We start from the raw sequence: 23,555 nt of genomic DNA, 5'->3' as shown, positions 1-23,555 counted from the left end.
TAACAAAGTCCACCAACTGGACTCTAATATCAGTTATACTGGAAGTAACGCGTCCAGTGACATAACGTGTTGCATGAGGTTCAGTCTCCACATATGTATCACGTAACTGCTTCCTTCCCAATGCAAGAAAGTGCTCATATATCCAGCTCTATATCAAATAACATTTTATTTAACTATTGTGATATAAAAGAAAAAATAAGTAAAATATTAAAAAAATGTAATATATGTGGGTACTTGTAAAATAAGTAGATATTCAACTAATTGTTTTGTATTTGCAAAGCTAGCATCTCCTAGCTGCTCATAAAAGTAGACAAGAGTAGCAACTTCCCAAGCATATTTATGGCAAGTAGGGAGATCTCTAAACAACTCCAAGTATTAGGTTCAAACAAAGTGGCGCTTTTATTAGCAAATATGGTGCACCCTACAAGGTGCAAAAGATATGCTCATGCAGCAAATTCCCATAGTTGGTTTTCACAATAGCTGTTATAGAGGTCTTTCAGCCAGCTAAGTCTAACATGTGCACCTCAACAATGATTTAACTCATCGAAAGTCATAGCCCGATCAACACCAAGAAATGTCATCATAATCTGAATTGAATCTTCTTATTCAAGAGGTTTAGTTGGGCAAAACTCGCCGGTGATAGGAAGATGAATGAGCGACCAAACGTCATCTAAAGAGATAGTTATCTCAACAAATGGTAGATGAAAACTATTAGTCTCAGGATGCCATCTCTCCACGAAACCCAAGGGAGAACAAAATTCAACATAAAAGGGAGAACAGAAGGGTGAGGATGTCCAAATCTTTTCACTTTTTTAGTATGGGAGACTAGTTTCATAACTCGATCCTAAGAAAAAAGAAACATAAAACAACATAACAACAAAAAATAAAAGATTTATAAAAACTTCTTACTAACCTGACCCTCCCATATGATACGTGCGACATGATCCTCGTATCGAGTCAATAAAGATGTATCAAAGGGACTACTTGGAAATCCTGCACCACTATTACCAATCCCCTGCTCCTGGTCTTGAGCAACATCGGAAGCCTCGTGTTGAACAACATCATCCTCAACAACATCAGCCTTGTGTTGACCCCTTCTACGAGCTAAAGCGGCCAGTCTCCTCCGTGCAGCACCCTGTGCAGAACTCTCAAGTGCATCGTGTGAACCACGTCTAGATAAAGAACCTCGTGTCCTAACCATATCTATAAAATTGAATGATTCAAACATTACACATAATCAAACATAAATAAAAAAATTTGGTAATCACATTCGCAATTTCACCAATCCAGTATTACACAACATTCCACAATAAGATCTATGACATTTATGATACATTAAAAAACTCACTACGGGCATTAAAAAAATATTTAAATGAAAAAAAAACGAAACAGATGTCGACATCTACAATTTGAATCTATGAAGTGAATGTCGACATCCGCAATGGCCAAAAATTGAAAAAAAAATGAAACAGATGTTGACATCCGCAATTCAAATTTTCAAAGCGGATGTCGACATCCGCAATGGCAAAAAAAAAACAAAACGGATGTCGACATCTGCAATTCAAATTTTCAAAATGGACGTCAACATCTGCAATGGCAAAAAAAACGAAACGAATGTCAACATCTGAATTTCAAATTTTCCAAGCAGATGTCGACATCTGCAATGCTAGAAAACGAAACAAAAAGGCAAAACGGATGTCAACATCCGCAATAAAAATCTCTGAAGCGGGTATCAACATCTGCAATGACCAGAAAACGAAAAAAAAAGTGAAATGGATGTCGACATCCGTAGTAGAAATCTCTGAAGCGGATGTCGACATCTGCAATGATCAAAAAATGAAAAAAAAATGAAACGGATGTCGACATCTGTAATAGAAATCTCTGAAGCGGATGTCGACATCCGCAATGGCCATTTTCAGAAGAAAAAAAAAGTACAAAACGGAACTGGACTATTTGAGAAAAACAGAAAATGTATTAAAACATCAATTTTATGCTCAAGCATGGATATGATCTATTGCACAAAGTAATCATTCATGTGAACATATATAATGAGATTCATGTGAATAACTTACTAGACAAATTTACTTTACTAGAGGCATATGTGTTGAGGTTGCGCTGCTACTGCGAGACAAGGGTTGCGAGGCAAGGCAATTGTGATGCGAATGGAAGAGGAAGAGGAATATAATGGAGGAAGTGTGTCGCGATAGAGAAAGGGAAAAGGGTTAGGTTAAAAGGTGTGCAGGGTCTGGGTATTAATTTTGGGTGCAGGAGGTGGGTGGGTATTCTTTGGGTGTGCAGGAGGTGCGTGAGAGAAAATTGTTTCTTCTTTTACTTTTACTGGGGGCAAAGATAAAATTTTTAAATAATTTTTGGGGGTACTAGAGAAAGTTTTGGGGGTGCAGGGAGAAGCCCCCTCTTGAGATATTGAAGTGAGGTTCAAAGATGAAGATAACACTTTCCCACTTCTAAATGTTTTGTCTACTCTTTAGATCCAATGTTTCCATGTCTATAGTGATGGGCTTATGGGGTTGGGCAACCTACTTTTTCTTTAGGGAAATTATTAGTTTTGAAAAATTAAAATTAAAATTTTCACTAAATCAATCGATATAGACATTTGTGGGATGGGATGCTATAGTCAATGGTCTTTATAATCCAAACATCTTGTGAATGGCATTGAAGAAAAAAAAACATGAAATGATTTGAACCAAATTGAATAAAGGGAAGCATTGCAAAGCTAAGAATATAATAACTTTTGTATTGAAACTTGATGATTTTTTTTAGTGTGGGACACTTCAAAGGTCATGAAGGAACCATTATTATGAAAAGGATAAGAAAACATACACATTAAGTACGTGAGATGTGAGATGTGAGATGTTTAGGGTGCAAGAAGGTGAATTCATTCCCGATGTTTAGTAAGGATTCACACATATCATGCATTATTTAGATGGACAAAAATCAAATTTTTTTAATCTGATCCATTTTTGCTCTAATGCAATCTATTTAAGATCTATTTTATAAAATAAATTAATTCATTTAAAATTTATTTTATTCGATCTGAATTTCGATCTGTCTACATTTTATATATTTTTAAAATTGGATATCTGTTTTTTGAATTCAAATTTTCAAATATGGAAAATCTAAAATATCCAATCCAATTTTCAATCTAAATTTTTAGTTGGGTTAGACTGATTGGTTTAGGCCAAAGGTCAAGACAAGTACCTCTTTCTTGGAATTTGGTCGAATCGATTTTGATCAAAATTCGAGTGAGTTAGTTCTATTAGATAAGTTTTATCTTTTATTTCAAGTATTCGTACATGTTTACACTATTTTTAAGTTTTGTTAATATAATATTCAATATTGTTATAAATTGTGCAGTCGGAAAGGCCAAATCTAACCTTTTGGATGGTAGGATTTCTATTTAGAATATTTGTATTTATAAAGGATTTATATTTATAAATACATTTTTTATATTTTTTACATTTTTTACATTTTTTAGTGATTTGAACAAAATTGCAGGCCATTGGTAGAACCAATCACTTAAGTTGATGGATTAGGAATAACTTTCCCTCCGCGTCTATGGTTACATAAAGTAGTAAAATGACTACGGAATAAAACATATAAAAATGAGTTAACTTTTAAAAAAGGGTTAAATATATTTTTGGTCCCTCAAGTTTCAGCGAAATTTGAAATTAGTTCCTCATCAAAACTTTTGACCAATTTAGTCCTTCATCTTTCAAAATGCGTGAATTTAGTCCTTTTAACCAAATTTTGTTAAGTTTATCTGACGTTTCAAGCGCATTTCATGATAGTATTTAAGTTAACATTGAAGCAAAAATATGTCAAACAGTGTAAATAATTTAAATACTATCATGAAATACGCTTGAAACGTCAGATAAACTTAACAAAATTTGGTTAAAAGGACTAAATTCACACATTTTGAAAGATGAAGGACTAAATTGGTCAAAAGTTTTGATGAGGGACTAAATCTAAATTTCACTGAAACTTGAAGGACCAAAAACATATTTAACCCTTTAAAAAATTATAAAAATGAACCAATCATACTTTAAAGAACGACTTTAGATATTATTTTACAAACACCACTTTTCTTGTAAAATACAATTTCAAATTTATTTTTTTTAATTCTAAAAGTATTGTGCTTTACTTTTATTATATTATAAAAGAAACCAAAATGGTATAAAATATAGCTTTCAAATTGATTCTTTTTAATATGGGGAAATAAACTACTTTTATATATATATATATATATATATATATATATATATATATATATATATATATAAAGGAATGAGTAGACATAATGTAGAATGAAATTCAGTATTTATGGTTTCTTTTGGATTAGAGGGGAGTAGAAAAGAAATAAAAAAAAGAAGATAAATTACTGAAAAGTCAAGTTATTAGATTGAAGAAAAGAGTAAAAAGAATTTTTTTTTTATGAAATCAAACTATTTTAAGATTTTGTATACTCTTACCTCAATGTTCGAGAAACTCCTGTATAACCTTTGAATTGACTAGAAGGGGTTGGGTGTCTACTATGATGCACTGATACAATATGTGTATATGTCATGTATCTAATATGTTGATACACTTATTTTTGAAAATAATAAAATGTGATACATGATGTATGCATATTGTTTAATGTACAATAATTCTTAAAAATATGGTACCTTTATTTTTCTTATCTCAATTTGGTCCCTATTTTGGAAAATTTGATGCAATTAAGTTCTTTCCATTCACGTTCTTGGACTCTTTTTAAAGTTTTTTTAAGTTTTTAAAATTTTTAAAATTTTAAAAAATTAAACAATTTGCAAAGTATCAAGCTGACATCGTACCACGTGACAATGACAGTGTGATGTGGTAGTGACAATGCCATGTGTCACTATTATGCCCGGTGTCATTTCCTCATTCTCAATTTGATTCTTGTGTTTTTATTTTGTCTCAATTTAATCCTAATTTTTTGTAAAAATTATGCAATTTCGTCCCTTCCCAAATTGAAACAAAAATTAATTTTATTTAAATGTTACACAAATTGATAGTGGCAAATTGTTTAATTTAAAAAAAAAGTAAAAAGAATTAAAAATTACAAAAAAATTACAAAAAAAGAAAAAAATTCAGAAATTGACATGTAGCACTCCTTTAACATTGTTACTACATCACTAATGGAAAACACTTGATTGCATCAAATTTTCCAAAATAAGAATCAAATTGAGATAAAAAAAAATAGAGGGAGCAAATCGATATTTTGTTACAAAAATGGAAACCAAAAGACATAATATTTAACCTATACCTTACTATTTGGACCTTTTTACCTAGTTGGGCTTAGTGTCTTTATTTGGCAAACACATTCTTATTTTAGAAATGTTTAGACATTGCAATAAATATTATATGGTAACATTAGATAGACATAGAAATAAATAAATAAATTATCATTGATTTGATTGATTAATGAAATATTTTTTATATTTATAGAAAAAATAATTTGTAAAATAATTTTTTGAAAATAACTTGGTCTATTTCGTTAAAATTATAAATTATATTTTAAATTAAAATAAAAAATTGTTATTATATGTTAATAAACATAAATTTATATTTCAAAATAATACAAAAAATATTTTATAATATAAGGTAGGGGAAGTTAATCATTTAGAAGTTATTAGTTTTCTTAAAATATTAAGTCTTGCTTTTAAGATTTAATTTGGGGTATTCATAATTTTATCTTTTTGTAAATAGGTGAGAGGTGACAAATTTATATTAGAAAAATTATGGTAAAGAATAAAAAAATTGATTTTTTTTTTCAAGAGGAAGGCTTGTGATGAAAATGAAAAAAATACATCTACGTCATCTAACATTAAAAAACTTCATCAGAATCCAAAAATTGAAAAAAACGAAAAATAACTCTCTAAGATTCCTAAAGTTACATATAAATAATTTGAAAATGCTTCAGAATGTCATCCGGGGAAGCGTCTTCAAATTTGGTAATACATATAAGGTAACTTTTTTTAATATATTATTGTTGATGATAAACTTTATGTTACTCTTACATATATATTATTGTCATATTGTTTGGATTCTATTACCATGAGTGCTTATTTTGAATAGAAAAAATAATCTAAAGAAATGAATTTTTTTAGTTAAAAAAATAATTTATATATAACAAATATAATTTTGTCCCTAAAATTTTTGTTCAAGTTCCATCACCAGTTACAACATGTATTTGTTTTTGTGAGATGAAAATGTATGAGATGAGAAGTTGAGTAGAGTCACAAGACAACTTATGTCACAATCTATTAAAAGGTATTAGAGGTTGAGTAGAGTTGAAGCTTATGCCATAATCTACTGAAAGTATGAGTGAACAAAATTAAGGTTTATGATATAAACTACTCAAAGATTTATAGGACTGAGTTGAGACATTATACTTTACTCAAAATGTGAATATTTCAAAATATGTTTATCCTTTTAAAAAAATTAGACTATTTGTTAACAAATATTGAATGTTTTTATACATAAAAAAATTACAAAATTATAACAATATTTAAATATAAATTTAATAACTTTTTTTACTACTATGTCGTTTTTAATTTTGTTACATTATTTTAGATGTCTTTTAATATATTTTTTTAGAAATAAGTTAATGTAATTTTTTTCTCTCAGATTCATAATGATAATATTTGTAGTGACACATGATATTAGTTATTTATCTGGCGTGTCAACTTCTTTAATAAATTATCATCAATCTAACTAAAAAATTATGTTATACTTAAATTTTAAGAAAATAGGGCAAACTAAAAATATTGAAAAATAACAAATAAATTCAAATAAATTAAAAGAATCATCATAATAACAAATTTAAAACTTACTAACCTTATGATTTTTTATAATTTTCAAGATTCACATAATTAACATTATGAGTTTTTTTTATAACTTTTATTCCTTTTGTTGTCAATTGAACAACTTTTTTTATATATAAAATTAGTTAGATATCACCATGGATCATGACATCTCAATTAGATTAATATTTTAATTAAATTAACATTTCAAAATATACCAGTAATTTATCATTTCATAAAAAAATATTGTTAAAAAAATAATAATAACAAAAAGTAAATGAAGACCAAACTAAACCAAACTCATGTATAACAAATAGATAGCAAACTTTCCTTAAAAGAAACTTAATAAATTTAAAGATACAAAGTTTATCATTGAACAACTTTAAATCGATGGTTTTATATGCTTTAGGTTCCCAAAATACATTTCATTTCATTTCAACTAGTTATATTAATTTTTAAATTCTAATAATCAAGGTATTCTCTATTTGTATGAATAAAAAAAATTAAATGATCACATTAAAGACTCACGAGATACTTTTGCAGAAAAAACAAATTTCAACTACCAAGATTTTGGTAATTTAAAAATGAGAAACACGCATGTTTTTGCCAAAATAAAACTTGCTTGTTGTGACATCCCACCACGTTGTTTCTCGACCAAGCGGGTAAAAAACATTACGAGGAACTTTTATTATTAATACATTTTAAAAATACTTGATAGGGTTAATTTTCTATTTCTATTTCTTTTTCTTTTCCTTTTATTTCTTTTATTAAATTTGGTTCAATAATTGACTTTCTAAATTTTAAAAATAACATAATGGGGCTTTTAGTTTGTTAAAATTTATTTAATTAGTTATAAATTACATGACCTTGAAATTAAAATTGTTAAATTTATTTATTATTGATTTAACTATTAATTGGATGAAAAATAGTGAATCTTGATGGAACTTTTAATAAATAGTAAAATTAATAAATAATGAGGTAAAAAGTGATTAAGACTATTTTTAATGTATCCTTAATAAAATAAATAACCAATTCGATCATTAAATTTGTCAAACACTGGCTAATTTAGCCTTTTATAAATAAATATTTATTTTAGTTCATAAATGTGAAAAAAGACATATAGTTAAATTATACTGGTAGTTTTTTTAAGGGTGACGACATGGATGAATGAGATAAATTTTATATTAGATTATAAATAAAAAACTCTATTACTCTATTTTGATAGGTTAATAATTTAATAAAATATCTTATCCATTAATAAAAATATATAATCCATTTATTAAATTTTTTATGGATTAAATCAATTCATTAAAAGTTTAAAAAAAAATTCGAAAGCAAATTTTGTAAAACAAATTAAAAAAATAACTTTTGGAAATATTTTATAAGGTAAGCTTAAGAACAATTTAACTATGAAAAATTTGGTTAGATTGATCATCTATAAATAAAGGGGATAGATTTGATTTAATTTGATAAGATCCATCATTTTATACTTTTTAGTTGACGAATTTACTCCTGGACGGAGAAATAAATGAAGGAAAAATAAAGAAATTATTTTTGTCACTTTTAGATGTTTTAGTCTATTTTAACATTAAAAATTACTTTTAAATACCAATTTAGTCTCTAAATATGACATTAACATTATTATTCTATCATTTACGGTAATATTTAAAACTAATCTGAAACTTTTACACCGTCAAAGATTAAATTAGATTTTTCATTCTTTCAAACATTAAATTAGTACACATTCATCATGTTAATCATTTACTCTATTTAATAATCAGCTAAAATTTATTAAAAATGTAAAATCTAATAGAGTAACAATCAAATAAAAAGTAAATTTATAAAAAATATTATAAAAATGTGTTAAAAAATGTGACATTTCACTTAGATTAAAACCTTCTGCATCTGCATATAGCAATAAAGTCACAATCGCGTGTACCCCACGTAAATTCTCACCGAAACAGGAATGAAAGGATCTTTTTGTTCTCTGCGGTCAGCTCATCGTGTAACCTCATCTTTCACCATTCATTTTCAGGTCCCACAATCTTCTAACTTTCACGGTACAGATCTTCTCACTCAACCTTCCTTATTCGCCTCTTATATATAAATATCCTTCACAGATAGCTTTTCTTTTTCAGTTGGCCAAATCTGAAGAAGCAACATTAGCAGCCGAAGCTAAAGCTCAATCCCTTGAGTTAGTGCCGGATTGTTAGATTCGATTCGAATTCTCGACAAACTCATCGATCCCTCAATCTGGGGTGAACAGGTAGAATCCCAAGATTTGATAGTGAGTTTCTTAAAGTTCGTTCTTTTCATGAATTATGAATTATGGAGGATTGGTATTGTGATTCTTTTTGGGATTTGAGTTATTGATCTACAATGGTGTTTGAGTTGGATGCAGATCGAGGGCGTGGTCTATTCTATTTGAGTTGAGTTTCTGATCAAGGATCTCATTCTCTGGAGCAAAAAGCGGGAAAATTCTAGGTGAGGTTATTGATTGTGCTTTTTTGTTTTATTTATTTATAATGCTTGTTTTTCTTTTTGGTCTTGTGTTGATTACCATTTTGTTATGATTGGATTGGATCTTATGGATTCAGAAGTGATTATTGAATATTTAATGACCTAGCGTTATTTCTTGTTGGATCTTATGGTGTGGTTATTTAGTTTAGCAATTGTATTTTCTTAACTGCTTTATTGAGGTAGATAAGTTTCATCTGGGTGCGACAATTATTAGATGTTATTCCCTTATGCAAGTGTATTGTGCTGATCTACGAAAGCTCTTTGATTTTTGTTAATACATGTAACCCTGATTAGCCATTTAGTTTTAGCGTATTAAAGAGTTCTTTGAAACTGCGTTTTGCTTTGCTATTGTTATGAAAGCGTTTCTGCGTAAGTGTAGTTTTTTCTTTTCTTATTTAGGGATCATTCCTTCATTGTTTGTTTTGTTATATTTCCTTCTTTCTTTTTGAGTATGAATGAATTTGATCATCTAATATGGAGGATAAAGTCAAATTGTACTGTCGGCTGCATGGGAATATAAACTTTATCATGCGTATATGCAGCATCCTGTTCTGTTTTGCTTTCTTTATGACTTACAACTGTGGAAGCTATAGCTTATTGTATAAGTTGGATATGCAGCTTGTTCTTCTGTTTTCCTAAAATATGTGGAGATTTAAGCCATTCGGCCACAAAGAACAGACTGGTCTTGAAGGCCGCACTGTAGATGTTGGCAATCTTAAAATAAACATTGTTAAGGCCATTGCGGAAGGAGGGTTCTCCTGTGTCTACCTAGCTCGTGATGCTGTACATATGTCAAAGCAATATGCCTTGAAGCACATAATATGCAATGATGAGGAATCACTTGGATTGGTAAAGAAGGAGATATCTGTGCTTAAGATGCTGGTAGGACATCCCAATGTTGTCACACTTCATGCACATTCCATCTTTGATATGGGGAGGACGAAGGAGGCATTCCTTGTGATGGAATTTTGTGAGAGGTCTCTGGTCAATGTGCTGGAGAACCGCGGAGCTGGTTATTTTGATGAGAAACAGGTTCTTTTGATCTTCAGGGATATCTGTAATGCAGTTTTTGCTATGCATTGCCTGTCCCCACCTATTGCACACCGGTAAACAACTCCAGCTAAAAGATTTAATGAGTGTCAAAACTTGTGATGTTTCTCTTTATATTCTTCTAAGTTGTTTATTTATTTATTTATTTGTTTGCATTCAATCATTTGAAACATGTAAAGCTTTCAGTTCGTATTCTGTTTTTTCTTTTTTTTTCTAAATTTCATATTTGTGTTTCTTTCTTTTTCTATTACGAAACTCTGGTGTTGTGTGTCTCTCCCCACGAGTGACTTCTTCAGCATCATTGTTTGCTAATTAGTTTTTCATTTTAATGTGCTAGATAGTATGCCCCATAGCCCCGACGCTTCATGATATATTTACGGACAATGAAATGACTTTTACATCTTTAGACACAAATGTTGTCTTTATTTTCTGTTTTATTAAAATCGTAACTTAATCACATGTGATTTATATGTTTATTTCAACCATTCTATTTCGTGAGACTGACTTTTGTCTTCTTGTTCATAACATCATTCAAAAAGTTTGGCAAATCTAATGGAAGCATACGTGGTGCTTTTTTTTTTTAATTTTTTTTTATCATTAATAAACTGCTTTTAATTTTCCTATGTTTCCTAGAGACTTGAAAGCGGAGAATCTTTTATTAAGTTCAGATGGCTTATGGAAGTTATGTGATTTTGGAAGCACTTCCACTAATCACAAACGTTTTGAAAAGCCAGAAGAAATGGGGATCGAGGAAGACAATATCAGGAAGTATACAACTCCAGCCTACAGGGCCCCTGAGGTAATTTAAGATCTGTCTTCACTAGATAAAGTTAGGATACAACTGAAGGTTGTGGTGACAGTTCCATATGCCTAGGTTCTATCCTTGGATTGGCCATGTGGTGGACACTAGACGAGTTTGATCTTGGTTCTTTCTGGGGTTAAGTGTGTACCCATTTCCCTCGACAACATTGCTAATGGTTAGGTGTAGGTTTGCATGTGTTGTTATGAGTGATACTCAAATGTTTTAGTTTTTGTTGTAACCAAAAATTAATTGTCAAGTGATACAAATGTTCATTTTGTTTTTGTGAATTTTAGATGTGGGATCTGTTCCTGAGAGAGGTCATTAATGAGAAGGTAGACATATGGGTAAGTCATGCATGGCTAAAACTTGTCGTTTTCAATATATTATTTGCCAAATTATTTTATGCTAATTGAGGAATAATACTTCTGGTTGAATATTTAGGCTCTTGGATGTCTTCTTTTCCGCATATGCTACTTCAAAAGTGCATTTGATGGGGAATCAAAGCTTCAAGTCTTAAATGGCAACTACCGTATTCCCGATTTACCAAAATACAGTTCATCTATCACGGACTTGATAAGAGACATGCTCCAAGCTAGACCAGATGACAGACCAGATATCACGCAGGCAAGCGCTTTGCTTGATTGGCCATTCTTCTCCATCAGTTTAGGTTGGTCATAGATCATCCATCAATAGCATTCATAGGTACTAGAATTAGGGCAATCAATCGCTGACCTTGGATTTTCTACCATGGTGGCAGGTCTGGTTTCGTGTTAACGAGCAACTGCCCATTAATCTACAGAAGTCATTACCTGACAGGCCACCTGAATCACCCTCTCCCAACAATCATGAAGGTTATAATGTTACCCTTGATGAATTAGAGGCAAAAATGTCTTTGCAGAAGATTGGAGTGGTACATACAATTTTCCGCCTTAATGTTTACTTAGAAAACTGATTTGTTTCTAAATTTTTGTAGGTATGCCCTCAAACAGATCACCTCCAATGCCTCGTAGGAACCCACCTCCTCCACCTTCATCCGGAGAACCCAAAACTACACCACAGCCATCCCTTGCTTCTAGGGGAGGGAGCAGTGGGGGGCAGCTTGGTGCTTTCTGGTCCAGTCAGCACGCAAAGGATCCACTTGTCACTGAGGACAAGAGCAAGCCAATTTTTGATGAAGAACCATCTAGTCACCATATGCCACTGAAACATGATAGACTTCGTCCTGAAAATGAACAATTAGCCAAAAATGTTAGTACTAGCAAAGTGGTTAATGCACAAACTCATACTGTGAAAAGCAGTACACATGGAAAATTAAACAAGCCTGATGCCAAACCCTCTAAGGATTTTGAAATAAACTTATTCCATGATAAAGATCGTATGGAGAATACAGCTAACTTTCAAAACCAGGCTTTTAACACTTTTGTTGCTGAATTCGATACCAATAAGCTCAACACTGGACTTAATAACAAATCCGAAAGGGAACAAGCATTAGAGGTTGAAGTGGAGAAACTCAAAGAACAGCTGAAGGAAGCTAACGTGGAAAAAGCTGAAATAACATCAAAGTTTGAAAAGCTTTCTGCTATCTGCAGATCCCAAAGGCAAGAATTGCAGGATCTCAAGCAAGCACTGGCAAGTCGGACTCCTTCACCAAGTAGAGAAGGTTTGAAAACCTCTCCTGCAATTACATCATCTGCACCTATGGTAATAAAAGTTTGTTGTTTTCCTCTCAAATAATTTTTCTTGCTGATTTTGTTCTACATTGTGTTCGTGGTATATATGCTTATAAGTTTTACACTGCGACAGCAGGATAGAACTGAATGGAAAACTCCCAGTTCAGAACCTAAGTCATGGCAAGCTTTTCCTGAGGAACCCCAACAACAAAAGTCCCTTTCAACAGGAAATACTACCAAATCAGTCAGGTCAAATAATGGCCGGCAGAACAAGCAACCTGTTCCACTGGCTACTAATTTTGATTCATGGGGTTTTGGAACTGATAGCTTCAGTGCTGTACCTACTGGCAGCTCACAGATGCAAAGACCTAGCAGTGCCGGAGGTAAGTCTCAGGGTTTTGATGAGGCAAAGGCCTTTGAGAGCAAACCAACTTCTCAACCAGCTGGTTGGGCTGGTTTTTAACCGTGGGAAAAGTTCTAAAGGATCTATACTGTGTGATTGCACCGAGACTTTTTTTTTTTGGTCTACACTGAGAAGTAAAATGAATGCAAACCATTATATATTCTGTATTTTAAATTGATGCGGTCGAGTTTGTTTTTTCTTTTTTTTTTTTTTTTGTGTGTGGATCATGCTTCGAAATGGTACGTTTTTCTTTGGACTAAAGCCATTCTCGGGTGACGGTATTCATTTCCAGTTTGCAAGATTGCTGCATTACTGTTTATTCTGTGTTATTCGGCCAGGGTCTGATTGGACCAGCGCCCTCTTTACCCAACCCATTCAGACTCCAGAGCTTGAATTTAAAGCTTTGTGCTACAAATTTGAACGAGTGGTTGCACTGCACAAATGCTACGTTGACGTATTCTCAAACGTTAGAGATTCGTATTTCTACTACATGGATAAATTGTAATTATAGTTTTTTAATTTAACTTATTACAGGTTTGTGGTTACTACTGACACGGATAAGATATAGTGTTTCTCTTTATGCTTTCAAAAAGAAAAACCAAAAGCTATTATAACATAATGCTTTTAGTTGTCAATTATGGGTTGCGAACTCGCGAAAAAGTAAGAATAACCGACACAAGGTAACTTGCAAACAAGGGACATTGTTTAGAGGGATATTTTTCTCACCCTTTATTAGGGATGTTAACGGGTGGGTAGTAGTTTTTTCGTACTCTAAGTGCTGGATAAATATATGTTCTGTATTCATATCTATATGTGTTGGATATCCGTTATGTCAATATTTGTAAAATTTTTTAATATCCACGGATATTTATGGATATTTGTATAAATATTTATGTCAATATTTATAAAAAATAAAAATAAATATTTAATAACATATTTTAATTATGTTTTTTATTTTTTTAAATTTAAATTAGAGTATAGCGGGTACAAATATCTATGGGTATGAATATTATGATATTTGTATATGTTCTGTTAATATACGGGTAGCAAAAATATTGGTACCTTTTATCCGCAGATATTTATTTACAATATCAATTTTCTATTCGTTTCGGGTCTTATCCAGAGATATATGCTGATACGGAGTTTTTTATATCCCTACGATTTCCATTCTTACAGATGAAAACAAAACAACTTATCAATACATCCGAGTGTTTTAACTCCATTGACTTCTTAAGAGCAACTCAAGTTGCTTTGTCAATTTGGTTCCTGTTCTAACTCAAACTAGGTGTAAAAGGGAATGGAAAGTGTTAGACAAACACTCATTTTATGTAAATGTAAATACCCTTCCAATGCCATTTAAGAATTGATATTTTAGTTGAGTCACTGTCTCATTTACGTTGTTCTGTTTTCTTTAACTTCTCTTGAAATTAGAGATGAACACGAATTGGATTTTTAGATATTTGATTCTCATCCAATCTGAATCCAAATATGTGGATTTGATTGTTGATACTGATCTACCTTTTGTAAAAAAATAATTTACATAATTTAAAATTTAGATTCAAATAGATCAATTGAAAATCTAGATCCATTTTAAAATCCTTTTTTAATAAATCTTAAATATTATAATTATAATTTACATTTATATTTTAATAATAAAATAACTATTTCATCTGATACATAAATATTTTAAAAAAAATTTAAATAATATATAAAATAATAAAAAAATTAATAATATTATAAATGTATAATATTTCCATTCACATCAGTTATTATCCCTAAAATTTATAGATAATTGATGCTGCAATGATTCTAATAGAAAGAGCACATGATTGGATTGAAACAGAACATTATGCTTGATCTTCACCAAAGTAATTACTAATAATTAAAGAATAAATTCTATTTTCTTCTTGGTAAGATTTTGCAGTAATAATTCAGTCCAAGAGAAATTATCACATTTTTTTCTTCTTAAATACCACTTCTTGAACATCAGAATTGGTAGTGCATTTATCCAGAAGCTAACAAGTAAAAAGAAGAACAACTTGATTTTATACTTTGCTAACCAAAATGAAAGCTCTTATGAGAAGAAAACAGAGAATCTTAATACTGAAATACATAGGAAAAACAGACAATTAAAACTTCATTCAAGTAAAGAAGAAGAAACAACCATAACAATCACAATAAGTAAAATTTGAACTTTGGGTGCACTAAATTTTTAACTGTGATGAATTGAAAAGTGAACACTTTAAATTCTCGGTACAAAAAATCCGAGTCTCATCTTAAGTACAAAGAGCTCCCACTAGTTATGTATGCCACAATGTTCCTATCAAAATATCAACAACTTTATTTTTATCTAGTCCATTTTGTAAAACCCAAAAAATGGATTAAAAACGCACCAAGAAAGCTATATCTTCTTGAAAAAGGGCATGAGATTGAGCTTTAACTCAACGAAATCATGTTTTGGTCAACATCTTATTGAGAAACTAATCCTATAATAAATGAAAAGATTATCATTATTTAACACATATTTAATTGTAATATTATTATATAATTGAAACATTAATATACCTCGTTCAACAACACATTGAAGCTCTTCAAAATCATAGTCCAACAATGATGGTAAAGGTATGTCTTTTAACCAATCTTGTATACATATAAGTGCATTCACCTTTTGATATGATAAAGAACTACGATATGGATCAAGCACTCTTCCTCCTGTGCTAAATGCAGACTCAGATGCAACCGTAGAAACATGCATGGCTAATAACTCTCGAGCTATGTTTTAAAGAATTGGAAATCTACATGAATTAATTTTCCACCAATCAAGAATGTTCAAATTTGCACTTGTATCAAGCTCTTCCTCTAAATACTTTTGAAGCTTAGATTTGTTTGAAGAGGTTAATCCTGTTGTTTTCACAAATTTGTTCCTTCCATATGGATAACTAGGGATCTCTACATATGTTTGTTGTGTGCCATTTTTAGCTCTGTTTTGACTTTTATATTCATTAAACAACAAATTTGAAGAAATGCCCAATTTTGACTTTAATGCCCATCCATCATTTGTCTTTTCAGGATCAGAAAATTGATCAGTTGTCCAATTCATATAACTCATTTTGTATCTAGGTTCGAAGACAACAATAATCAACAACATATTGAATTTGTTAGGTTCACCCCAATATTTGCCATTTTTTTTTTCATTTTTTCAGCCATCTTATATGTAGCACTGCTTGTACTATTGGACTTAAACAAATAATTGATTCCATTCCAAATTCCTACTACCTCTAACATGTACATATTACTAGTAACATAGGAGTTACCAGAGATGCACAAAGTAGCTTCTAAAAAAATGCTAAAAAAGGTAGAATAGATTCAACATATTCCCAATCTTCATAAGAACGCAATCCAATCCCCTTTCCTAACTATTAGCATACTTTGTATCATGAAACTCAAGTTGATCAAATGCCTTTTTATGCTTCAAAGTAGCATCTAACATCAAATAGGTTGAATTCCACCTTGTTTCAACATCCAAGCAAATATGACCCTTATATTCAATATTTTATCTTTCAACACACTCTTTGAATTTCATAAATCTAGAAGGAGATGATCTAATATATTTCACTACAACACGAATTCTTAAAACAGAATTATCAATCTCTTTTAGCCCACTTACTCACAATTAAGTTTAAAATATGTGCACAACAATAGTTTTCTCATCAAGTGTTGAACTTCCGTATCATTTGATGTAGCATTATCTATTGTCAAGGTCAAAACACGACTCAAACCCCATTCATGCAAGCATGACTCAACAAATTTAGCCATGACCTCTCTAGTATGACTTGTTATACTTGACGAAAATTCAAAATCTTTTTATGCAAATTCCAATCATTATCGATGAAGTGGAATGTCAAACACATTTAACTTTGATTTTTAAGTGAAGTCTAGTGAGACGAACTCTTTGACAATGTTGAGAAAGAAAATTCTTCGAATATTCCTTCTTTGCATTCCATAATGTTACAATATTACGTGATAAGGTATAGTGTGATGGGATCTTAAATCTTGGTTACAAAGCATTTGAATTTAAAAGTAGCATGCTCTACAAACAGAAAGGGGAGTTCAGATTCCATAAACATTTTTACTAGTTCTTCTTGAAAAAGTTCTTGGTCAAATCTATCATAAGAAGGAGAGTTAATGTTCCCATCAATTGTTGAAGATGCACTAGGTTTTTGCCTCTTGTTTACTTCTTTATTGGGGTTATTTGGATATCTCAACACATGATTACACATTGAAGTTGTTCCTTTCTCATATCGAATAATGACATTACAATACTTGCATTGAGCACTCTTATCCAATTTAGGTTCTAGTTGAATGAAATGATTCCAAGCTTGCAATCGATTTTTTTGTTCGTCATGAGAAAGGGGTCTCACATTTGTAGAGCCACTGACAATTGGTGGGGTAGAAAGTGCAGGCTCAATTGGTTTTGAGACAGAACAATTATCTTCTTCACGCACTATTGGTTTTTGAGATGTTACTTTTCATTCTACAATTAACGATAAAGGGTAAGAAAAGAAACTAGAAAAGGAAAACAACCAACAACATAACATGACATAGAAAAAATTATCAATAGAAGCATATAATTATTCATGCACTACAAAATCTTAACAGGATTGGAAAGAATGTTCTTGCTCACAAAAATACAAAATGTAGGAGTTGCTATAATACAAGTGTACTTTCGCCCTAGTGCTAGTATATCACTGACATTAGTTTTATCTATGAAATTATTAAACTTGTCTAATAGGTTGTGCTCTTCTCCATTAAACGGAACACCTTTAGCAATCTCCCAATCCCACAGCCTACTCTCCTCTAATTTTAGAAAACCTCAAGCATTTGATAATTGCAGTTGGAAAGACGCAACTTATGTAACACTACTGTAACATCCTATTTTATGACCACTAACGTAATCTTGAAATTAATTACAACTCTTAATAATTATGCGATCATATAACTAATTTATAACCACTAAAAGTCATCCAAGTGACATGACAAACGTTGGAGCAACTATATAAACGGAAGAAACAAGAAAAACATCAATTTCTTTTTCTTATTTTAGTTTTATAAAAATCTTCATGAAGAAATTTTATTAGTCTCACTGCTTATTTATACGGGAAATGTCATCTAAATAGAGAAATCTATTGAAACTAGAGAAAATAAATATAAAAAGCATGGCAAAAAATAAGTAAAATGATTAAGATATTATAAGAAGAGAATTAAAAGTTGGAAGATAAAAGATAAGTAGTTTAATTAGATTATTCAAGACACATGAATAGTTCTTACCTTGTACCTTAATTTTCAAAGTTATGTTTGTGTAACTATTTGTAGATTATTTTAGTACATGTGAAAATTGTAACTTAAATGTTAATAATTAGTGAGACATAAATATAGTTATTAATTTAGTATTCATATTAGATGTTAACGACCTTCTATCTTTCTCTTTAGCCATATGTAACGTAAGGGTTAAAGCTTCTTTTTGAAAATCATTTTTGAACATTAAATATACATGAATTTTGTAATAGAACTTTGAGAATTTTGAAGGTGTGTACTCTCTTTTTTATTCTTAAAAAACGTTTTTAAGTAATAAATATTCTTTATACTTATCTGTTGGGATTCTTTCACAAAGGTAAGCTTGCTGCTAATCCTTTATTTTTTTGAATTTATTCTTGTTTCTACCTTGTAGTTTTATATGTTAGTTATGGATTTTTTTTTGTATCATGCTTCCATCATTCAAAATTTTTATGGAATTTGACTTCTTCAATACCTCTTGAATTGATTAAGATCCTTTCATGCTATAAGAATAAGATCACTAAAAAAAATTAAATGTTAATAATTATTTTGGTGTACTTAGGGTTTATTTGGATCCTTTTCAAGATTAATATAAGGTAGTTGTATGATTTTTCAATGTAAAAGAAATCACAGCCTATTAGAACAAAAATTAAAGAAATAAGAGTTCCAGTTTCCAAACCATTTTTAAAATGTAAATTGACAATTTATCTCTTATTCAAATGTTTCATAAAATTGTGTCATTTTTTTAATTCGAATCTGTGTTTAAAAATACCGAATATGTTCTATTTTGAAGAGACTAATTATGTTTTTGATGGCTCATGTAAAAAATATATATTTAGTTTATAGACTTATTGTTCAATTTCTAATTGAAATATAAATATAAATTAACTTTCGTAAATATTTCTTCAATAACACAAGAGAATTTAATGCAGTATATATTTATATTTTATATAATATATTTATATTTTATATAATAAATTCTGAAGAAAATTAATTCAAAAGTCATAATTATTAATTTTGTATTATATTAGAAATTTAGACATCATCACTTTAAATACAGTGTAAAAATATAAATTTAATATATTATCCATAAAGCAAAATAGATCGCCTTAAAGAACTTTAATAGAATAAGGATAAAGGATTCATTACAAAAAGATGTCTCTTTAGTAACTAATTTGAGTGACCAAAAATTGTTAGTTACTATAATAATCAATTTAAATACAAATTTATAAAATTAAAAATTATTGGTTACTAAAATAATCACTATTATAAATAAAAAATTATAATTGATCACTAAATTGATCACTAATTAATTAGAGACTAATTTAGTAACTAAGTCATTTTGGTAGCCAAAATCTAGGTAGCTAATTTTTAGTAACCAATTTTTTTTTGTACCCAAAACCATGGTAACTAATTTTAAAAATCAATTTAGTGACCAATTATAATTTTTTATTCATAATAGCAACTATTTTAGTAACTAATAATGTTTTGGTATCTAAATAAGTCAATATAGTGACTAACAACTTTTGATCACTAAAATTGGTTACTAATAAGACATTTTCTTGTAATGATTAAAAATATTTTTATTAGTGATAACATGAGAAAATTTTGATTCACTTCTTCCGATTTTTGTATCATTCGTAAAGTATTTCAAATTTTATTTCTCTATCATAGTGACTCTGGTTAACAATTTATATTAAAAACAATCATGTATATTCTAAAAACAATGACTACATTTTTCATATCATGAACAAAATAAAATTTCCCATGCATAACACCAAATTGAACAGTAAACTGAAATGCAAAATAGCAGTTGATTAAGCTTATAAACTCATTTATTCAACCTAGAACTATGTTTCACTGAACAAGTGAGATTATATCTTGGTGCAATCAGTGGGCTTAAAGGACACAGTTTTCCTCAGCAAATCATATCCAACTAAGTAGTTCATCTGTGCTAAGTTACCAAAGATGGAACCACTTTCCACTGGGGCAAAAGCAAAGCACAAAACATCATCAGACACACTAACAAAAGTGTTCAGAGAATCCAACACAACGTCTGCACCACTAAAATGTGCAACAATAGGTGGAGCCTTAACGGCATTATGTCCTCGAGAATTGTAGCAAAGGCTTAGAATTTGGTCTGTTATATTCACACGTTCTAGGTTGATGTTAGCAGCCACTTCTGACTCTAATTTCGCATAAAATTTTTCTGGCAAAATGGTGAGAGTTGTTCCTGAGTCGATTATAATGTTACCATTTTCATCATTTGAGGCTGAATCATCCACAAACTCAATCCTTTTGGACCCCACACTCATGCCCTCCAATTTAAGGTAATAGAAAGTATCAACAGAACCAGGTATGATTGGTGTAGAAACTGTTCCAGGGCCATCCACAACAGCATTTTCTCCAAAATTTAACTTACTCGAGCTTTTGGGGTGAAACAATGGCACTAAGCAATAGGAGAATTTGAAGTCAATTGAAGGACCTATCTGGGAGACAAGTGAGACATGACCACCTCCTAAACCAACTATGCCAGAACCTTCGGTGTCAAATGTACCAGCATTGTTCACACCACAACCAATGGGAATACTGGGAAATGCAACTGGGGAATCTAATAAGAAACATCAAAAACAAACCAACGAACATTAAATAACAAAAGACATCAAAACAAATGAACATTCGGAAAACATTAACTGATGACAAACTAAAAGTGTTTGTGTGTGTAATGGTTGGCATCACAAAACATGAAATGACCTAAAAGGTACATTTTGATTACCTGTAGTAGAACCCAAAGTGAGTGTGTCAAAGGCAAGATTTCCTTGTGAATGAGATCCATCGCCATATGAGACAGTATATTGGCAATTGGGTTGAGCATCAGAGAGGCAATAAGTCTGACCTAGAGTCTGACAAACCGTAGAATAGCAAGAGACAGGTTCGTAGGTTTTGGATTTGGAAGGGTCAAACAATGGACTGGTTTGGTTGTAACACTGTTCACAAGGCTTGCACTGAGACCAAATGAGGTCACTCCCGGTGTCAGCAATGCCCATCACTTCAAACGGTGGAGTTCCGATGGAGTATTTCACAAGGTACTCTCCCTGGTTGGAGATTATCACAGACTGGGGTGTGTTTTTGGTAGCTTTTGGTTTTGCATAGAAGTGATTAACACGGTCCAGAGAACGGTGGAAAGAGGTGTTGAGTTTCTGAAAAAGGGTTTTGGTGGGGTTGTAGAATGGAGATTTTGGAGAGTCTCTGTGAATCAGTTCAACACTGAAACCTCCTTTGAGTGGCTCAGTGAGAGACCTGGCATAACAGCAAGTGGTTGAGAATTTGAACAAGAGGAAGAAGATGAACAAAATGCAGGACTGAAGGGCCATGTTGTGAGATGAATGCAGCTGTATGGATGGATTTAGAAGAACACTGTATATATAGAGGTTCTTTCTGGAGAGTATTGATTGTAGAAGAACCCTTTTGAATTCCATTGAACTGTTATAATTGAATGAAAACAATGGTTTTTATTCCATGCATGGATGTTACAAAATGAAAATTGAAGATTTTTGTCCTGTTGTTAAATTTGCATGGCTCAGGATCACAGTTCATAATATGTGGAATAATTTACAGTACCCTTTGATCTTTCCGATTCACTCACTTGGAGCACTGTCATTTAATTCTTATTTAAGGTTCTAGGTGTGACTTAGAGAAAAGAAAAAAAGAAAAAGAAAGGTCGTAGATTTAATATCCTAATTAACCGTTTGAAGAAATTAATAAGGTTCTTCATTTTCGTCTCAACTTCTTATAAGTTCATAATTTAGTCTAAGAAGAAAAAAACTGAAATGAAAGCAACTCTTGAAAATTTAGCCGAACTATTTTAAGGTTTAAGATGTCTTTGTTCCAATGAATTTGAGATAGAGTGACTAGATGGATTAAATGAAGTTACAAATAAAAAAAATGAAGAGATTAAAAATAAAATTTGTGAATTATTTGATAAATACAATAAATAAAATATAATAATAATAATAATAATTATTATTATTTTTATCATCATTGTTTCTTTATTATAATTATTGTTATTATTATTAATAAATAATAATAATTATCATTAATAATTAATAATTATTATTATTATTTTTTCCAATATTTTTTATTTAAAAATTATTATTATTATCATTATCATTATTAATATTATATTTCATGATTGAAGAAGGAATTAAAAAAAAACTGAAAAACATTTACGCGATCTATGCTAAGTTGTATTTTTTCTTTGATTCCTTAGGTTCATGTAAGATGAGGTTCAACTCTCCTCCTTAGTATTCATCTTCACAAATCAGTGTAAATAGGTAAAAGCAAACAATCAAATCACTTGTTCACAACGTCTCACAAATAGAGTTGTGTTCAGAAGATACGAGGACTAGATAAAATTTTCATTTTAATATTATTTTACTATAACTTCTCATTTTTATTTTATTTATCTAATATTTTGAAGTAATTTGTTAATTAATATTTAATAATCAAGTCGTTTCAGTTCATTCTATTCTGGACCATTCAAATACTGATTTATAATATACAGTTTATATCAAATTGAATATGAATGTTCTAATTTTAAAATTTTCACATAAAAATAAAAATAGTTGCAAGTATTGTGAACAATATTCTGTGAATTAAAACAATTTATTTTAATACGTTTAATATTTCTGTAAGATATAGTAATTTCTTTTCTTATTTTCTTCCCCTAACTCTAATTCAGGGAAAAAAAATGTCAAGATCCATAATATTTAATCAATAATTATGTATACATATTTTTGAATTTCAAAATTTTAGTAATAAATTAATTGTGAATGACAAATTAGAATTTACTGTCTAATATAAGTTAAAAATATAACATTTTTACAGGTGATATATATATATATATATATATATATATATATATATATATA

General features: G+C 30.3%; 2 protein-coding genes across 4 annotated transcripts; one reads left to right on the top strand and one right to left on the bottom strand.

Annotated features, from left to right (window-relative positions):
- Positions 1 to 8,980: 8,980 nt before the first annotated feature.
- On the top strand, positions 8,981 to 13,609 carry LOC114183795 (AP2-associated protein kinase 1). Of its 3 annotated transcripts, none has more exons than XM_028070955.1 (9): positions 8,981 to 9,111; positions 9,247 to 9,329; positions 9,984 to 10,471; positions 11,049 to 11,214; positions 11,511 to 11,561; positions 11,659 to 11,841; positions 11,975 to 12,068; positions 12,191 to 12,918; positions 13,024 to 13,609. In XM_028070955.1, exons 3-9 carry the CDS (start codon positions 10,008 to 10,010, stop codon positions 13,348 to 13,350), a joined length of 2,013 nt encoding a protein of 670 aa, XP_027926756.1. In that variant the 5' UTR covers positions 8,981 to 9,111; positions 9,247 to 9,329; positions 9,984 to 10,007; the 3' UTR covers positions 13,351 to 13,609. The 3 variants fall into 3 exon arrangements, with proteins under 3 accessions (XP_027926756.1, XP_027926739.1, XP_027926747.1); XM_028070938.1 differs by having other exon boundaries at positions 13,021 to 13,609; XM_028070946.1 differs by having other exon boundaries at positions 8,981 to 9,132; positions 13,021 to 13,609.
- A 6,889-nt stretch (positions 13,610 to 20,498) lies between these two features.
- LOC114187546 (aspartic proteinase CDR1-like) lies at positions 20,499 to 21,998 on the bottom strand. The gene is made up of 2 exons (XM_028075822.1): positions 21,401 to 21,998; positions 20,499 to 21,235 (listed from the first exon to the last, which is right to left on the bottom strand). The coding sequence occupies exons 1-2, from the start codon at positions 21,996 to 21,998 to the stop codon at positions 20,499 to 20,501; spliced, it is 1,335 nt and encodes a 444-aa protein (XP_027931623.1).
- Positions 21,999 to 23,555: the final 1,557 nt, after the last annotated feature.

Source organism: Vigna unguiculata, chromosome 1 (assembly GCF_004118075.2).
Source record: "Vigna unguiculata cultivar IT97K-499-35 chromosome 1, ASM411807v1, whole genome shotgun sequence".
NCBI classification, from domain to species: Eukaryota; Viridiplantae; Streptophyta; class Magnoliopsida; order Fabales; family Fabaceae; genus Vigna; species Vigna unguiculata.
Note: the sequence above shows the minus strand (reverse complement) of the source record. Positions and strands in the feature narration are given on the sequence as shown.

Coding starts and splice junctions, on each gene's coding strand:
- LOC114183795 (XM_028070938.1), top strand. CDS start 10,008: ATGTGGAGATTTAAGCCATTCGGCCACAAAGAACAGACTGGTCTTGAA. Junction 10,472..11,048: donor TCCCCACCTATTGCACACCG/GTAAACAACTCC, acceptor TATGTTTCCTAG/AGACTTGAAAGCGGAGAATC. Junction 11,842..11,974: donor ACAGACCAGATATCACGCAG/GCAAGCGCTTTG, acceptor CCATGGTGGCAG/GTCTGGTTTCGTGTTAACGA.
- LOC114187546 (XM_028075822.1), bottom strand. CDS start 21,998: ATGGCCCTTCAGTCCTGCATTTTGTTCATCTTCTTCCTCTTGTTCAAA. Junction 21,236..21,400: donor CACTTTGGGTTCTACTACAG/GTAATCAAAATG, acceptor GTTTCTTATTAG/ATTCCCCAGTTGCATTTCCC.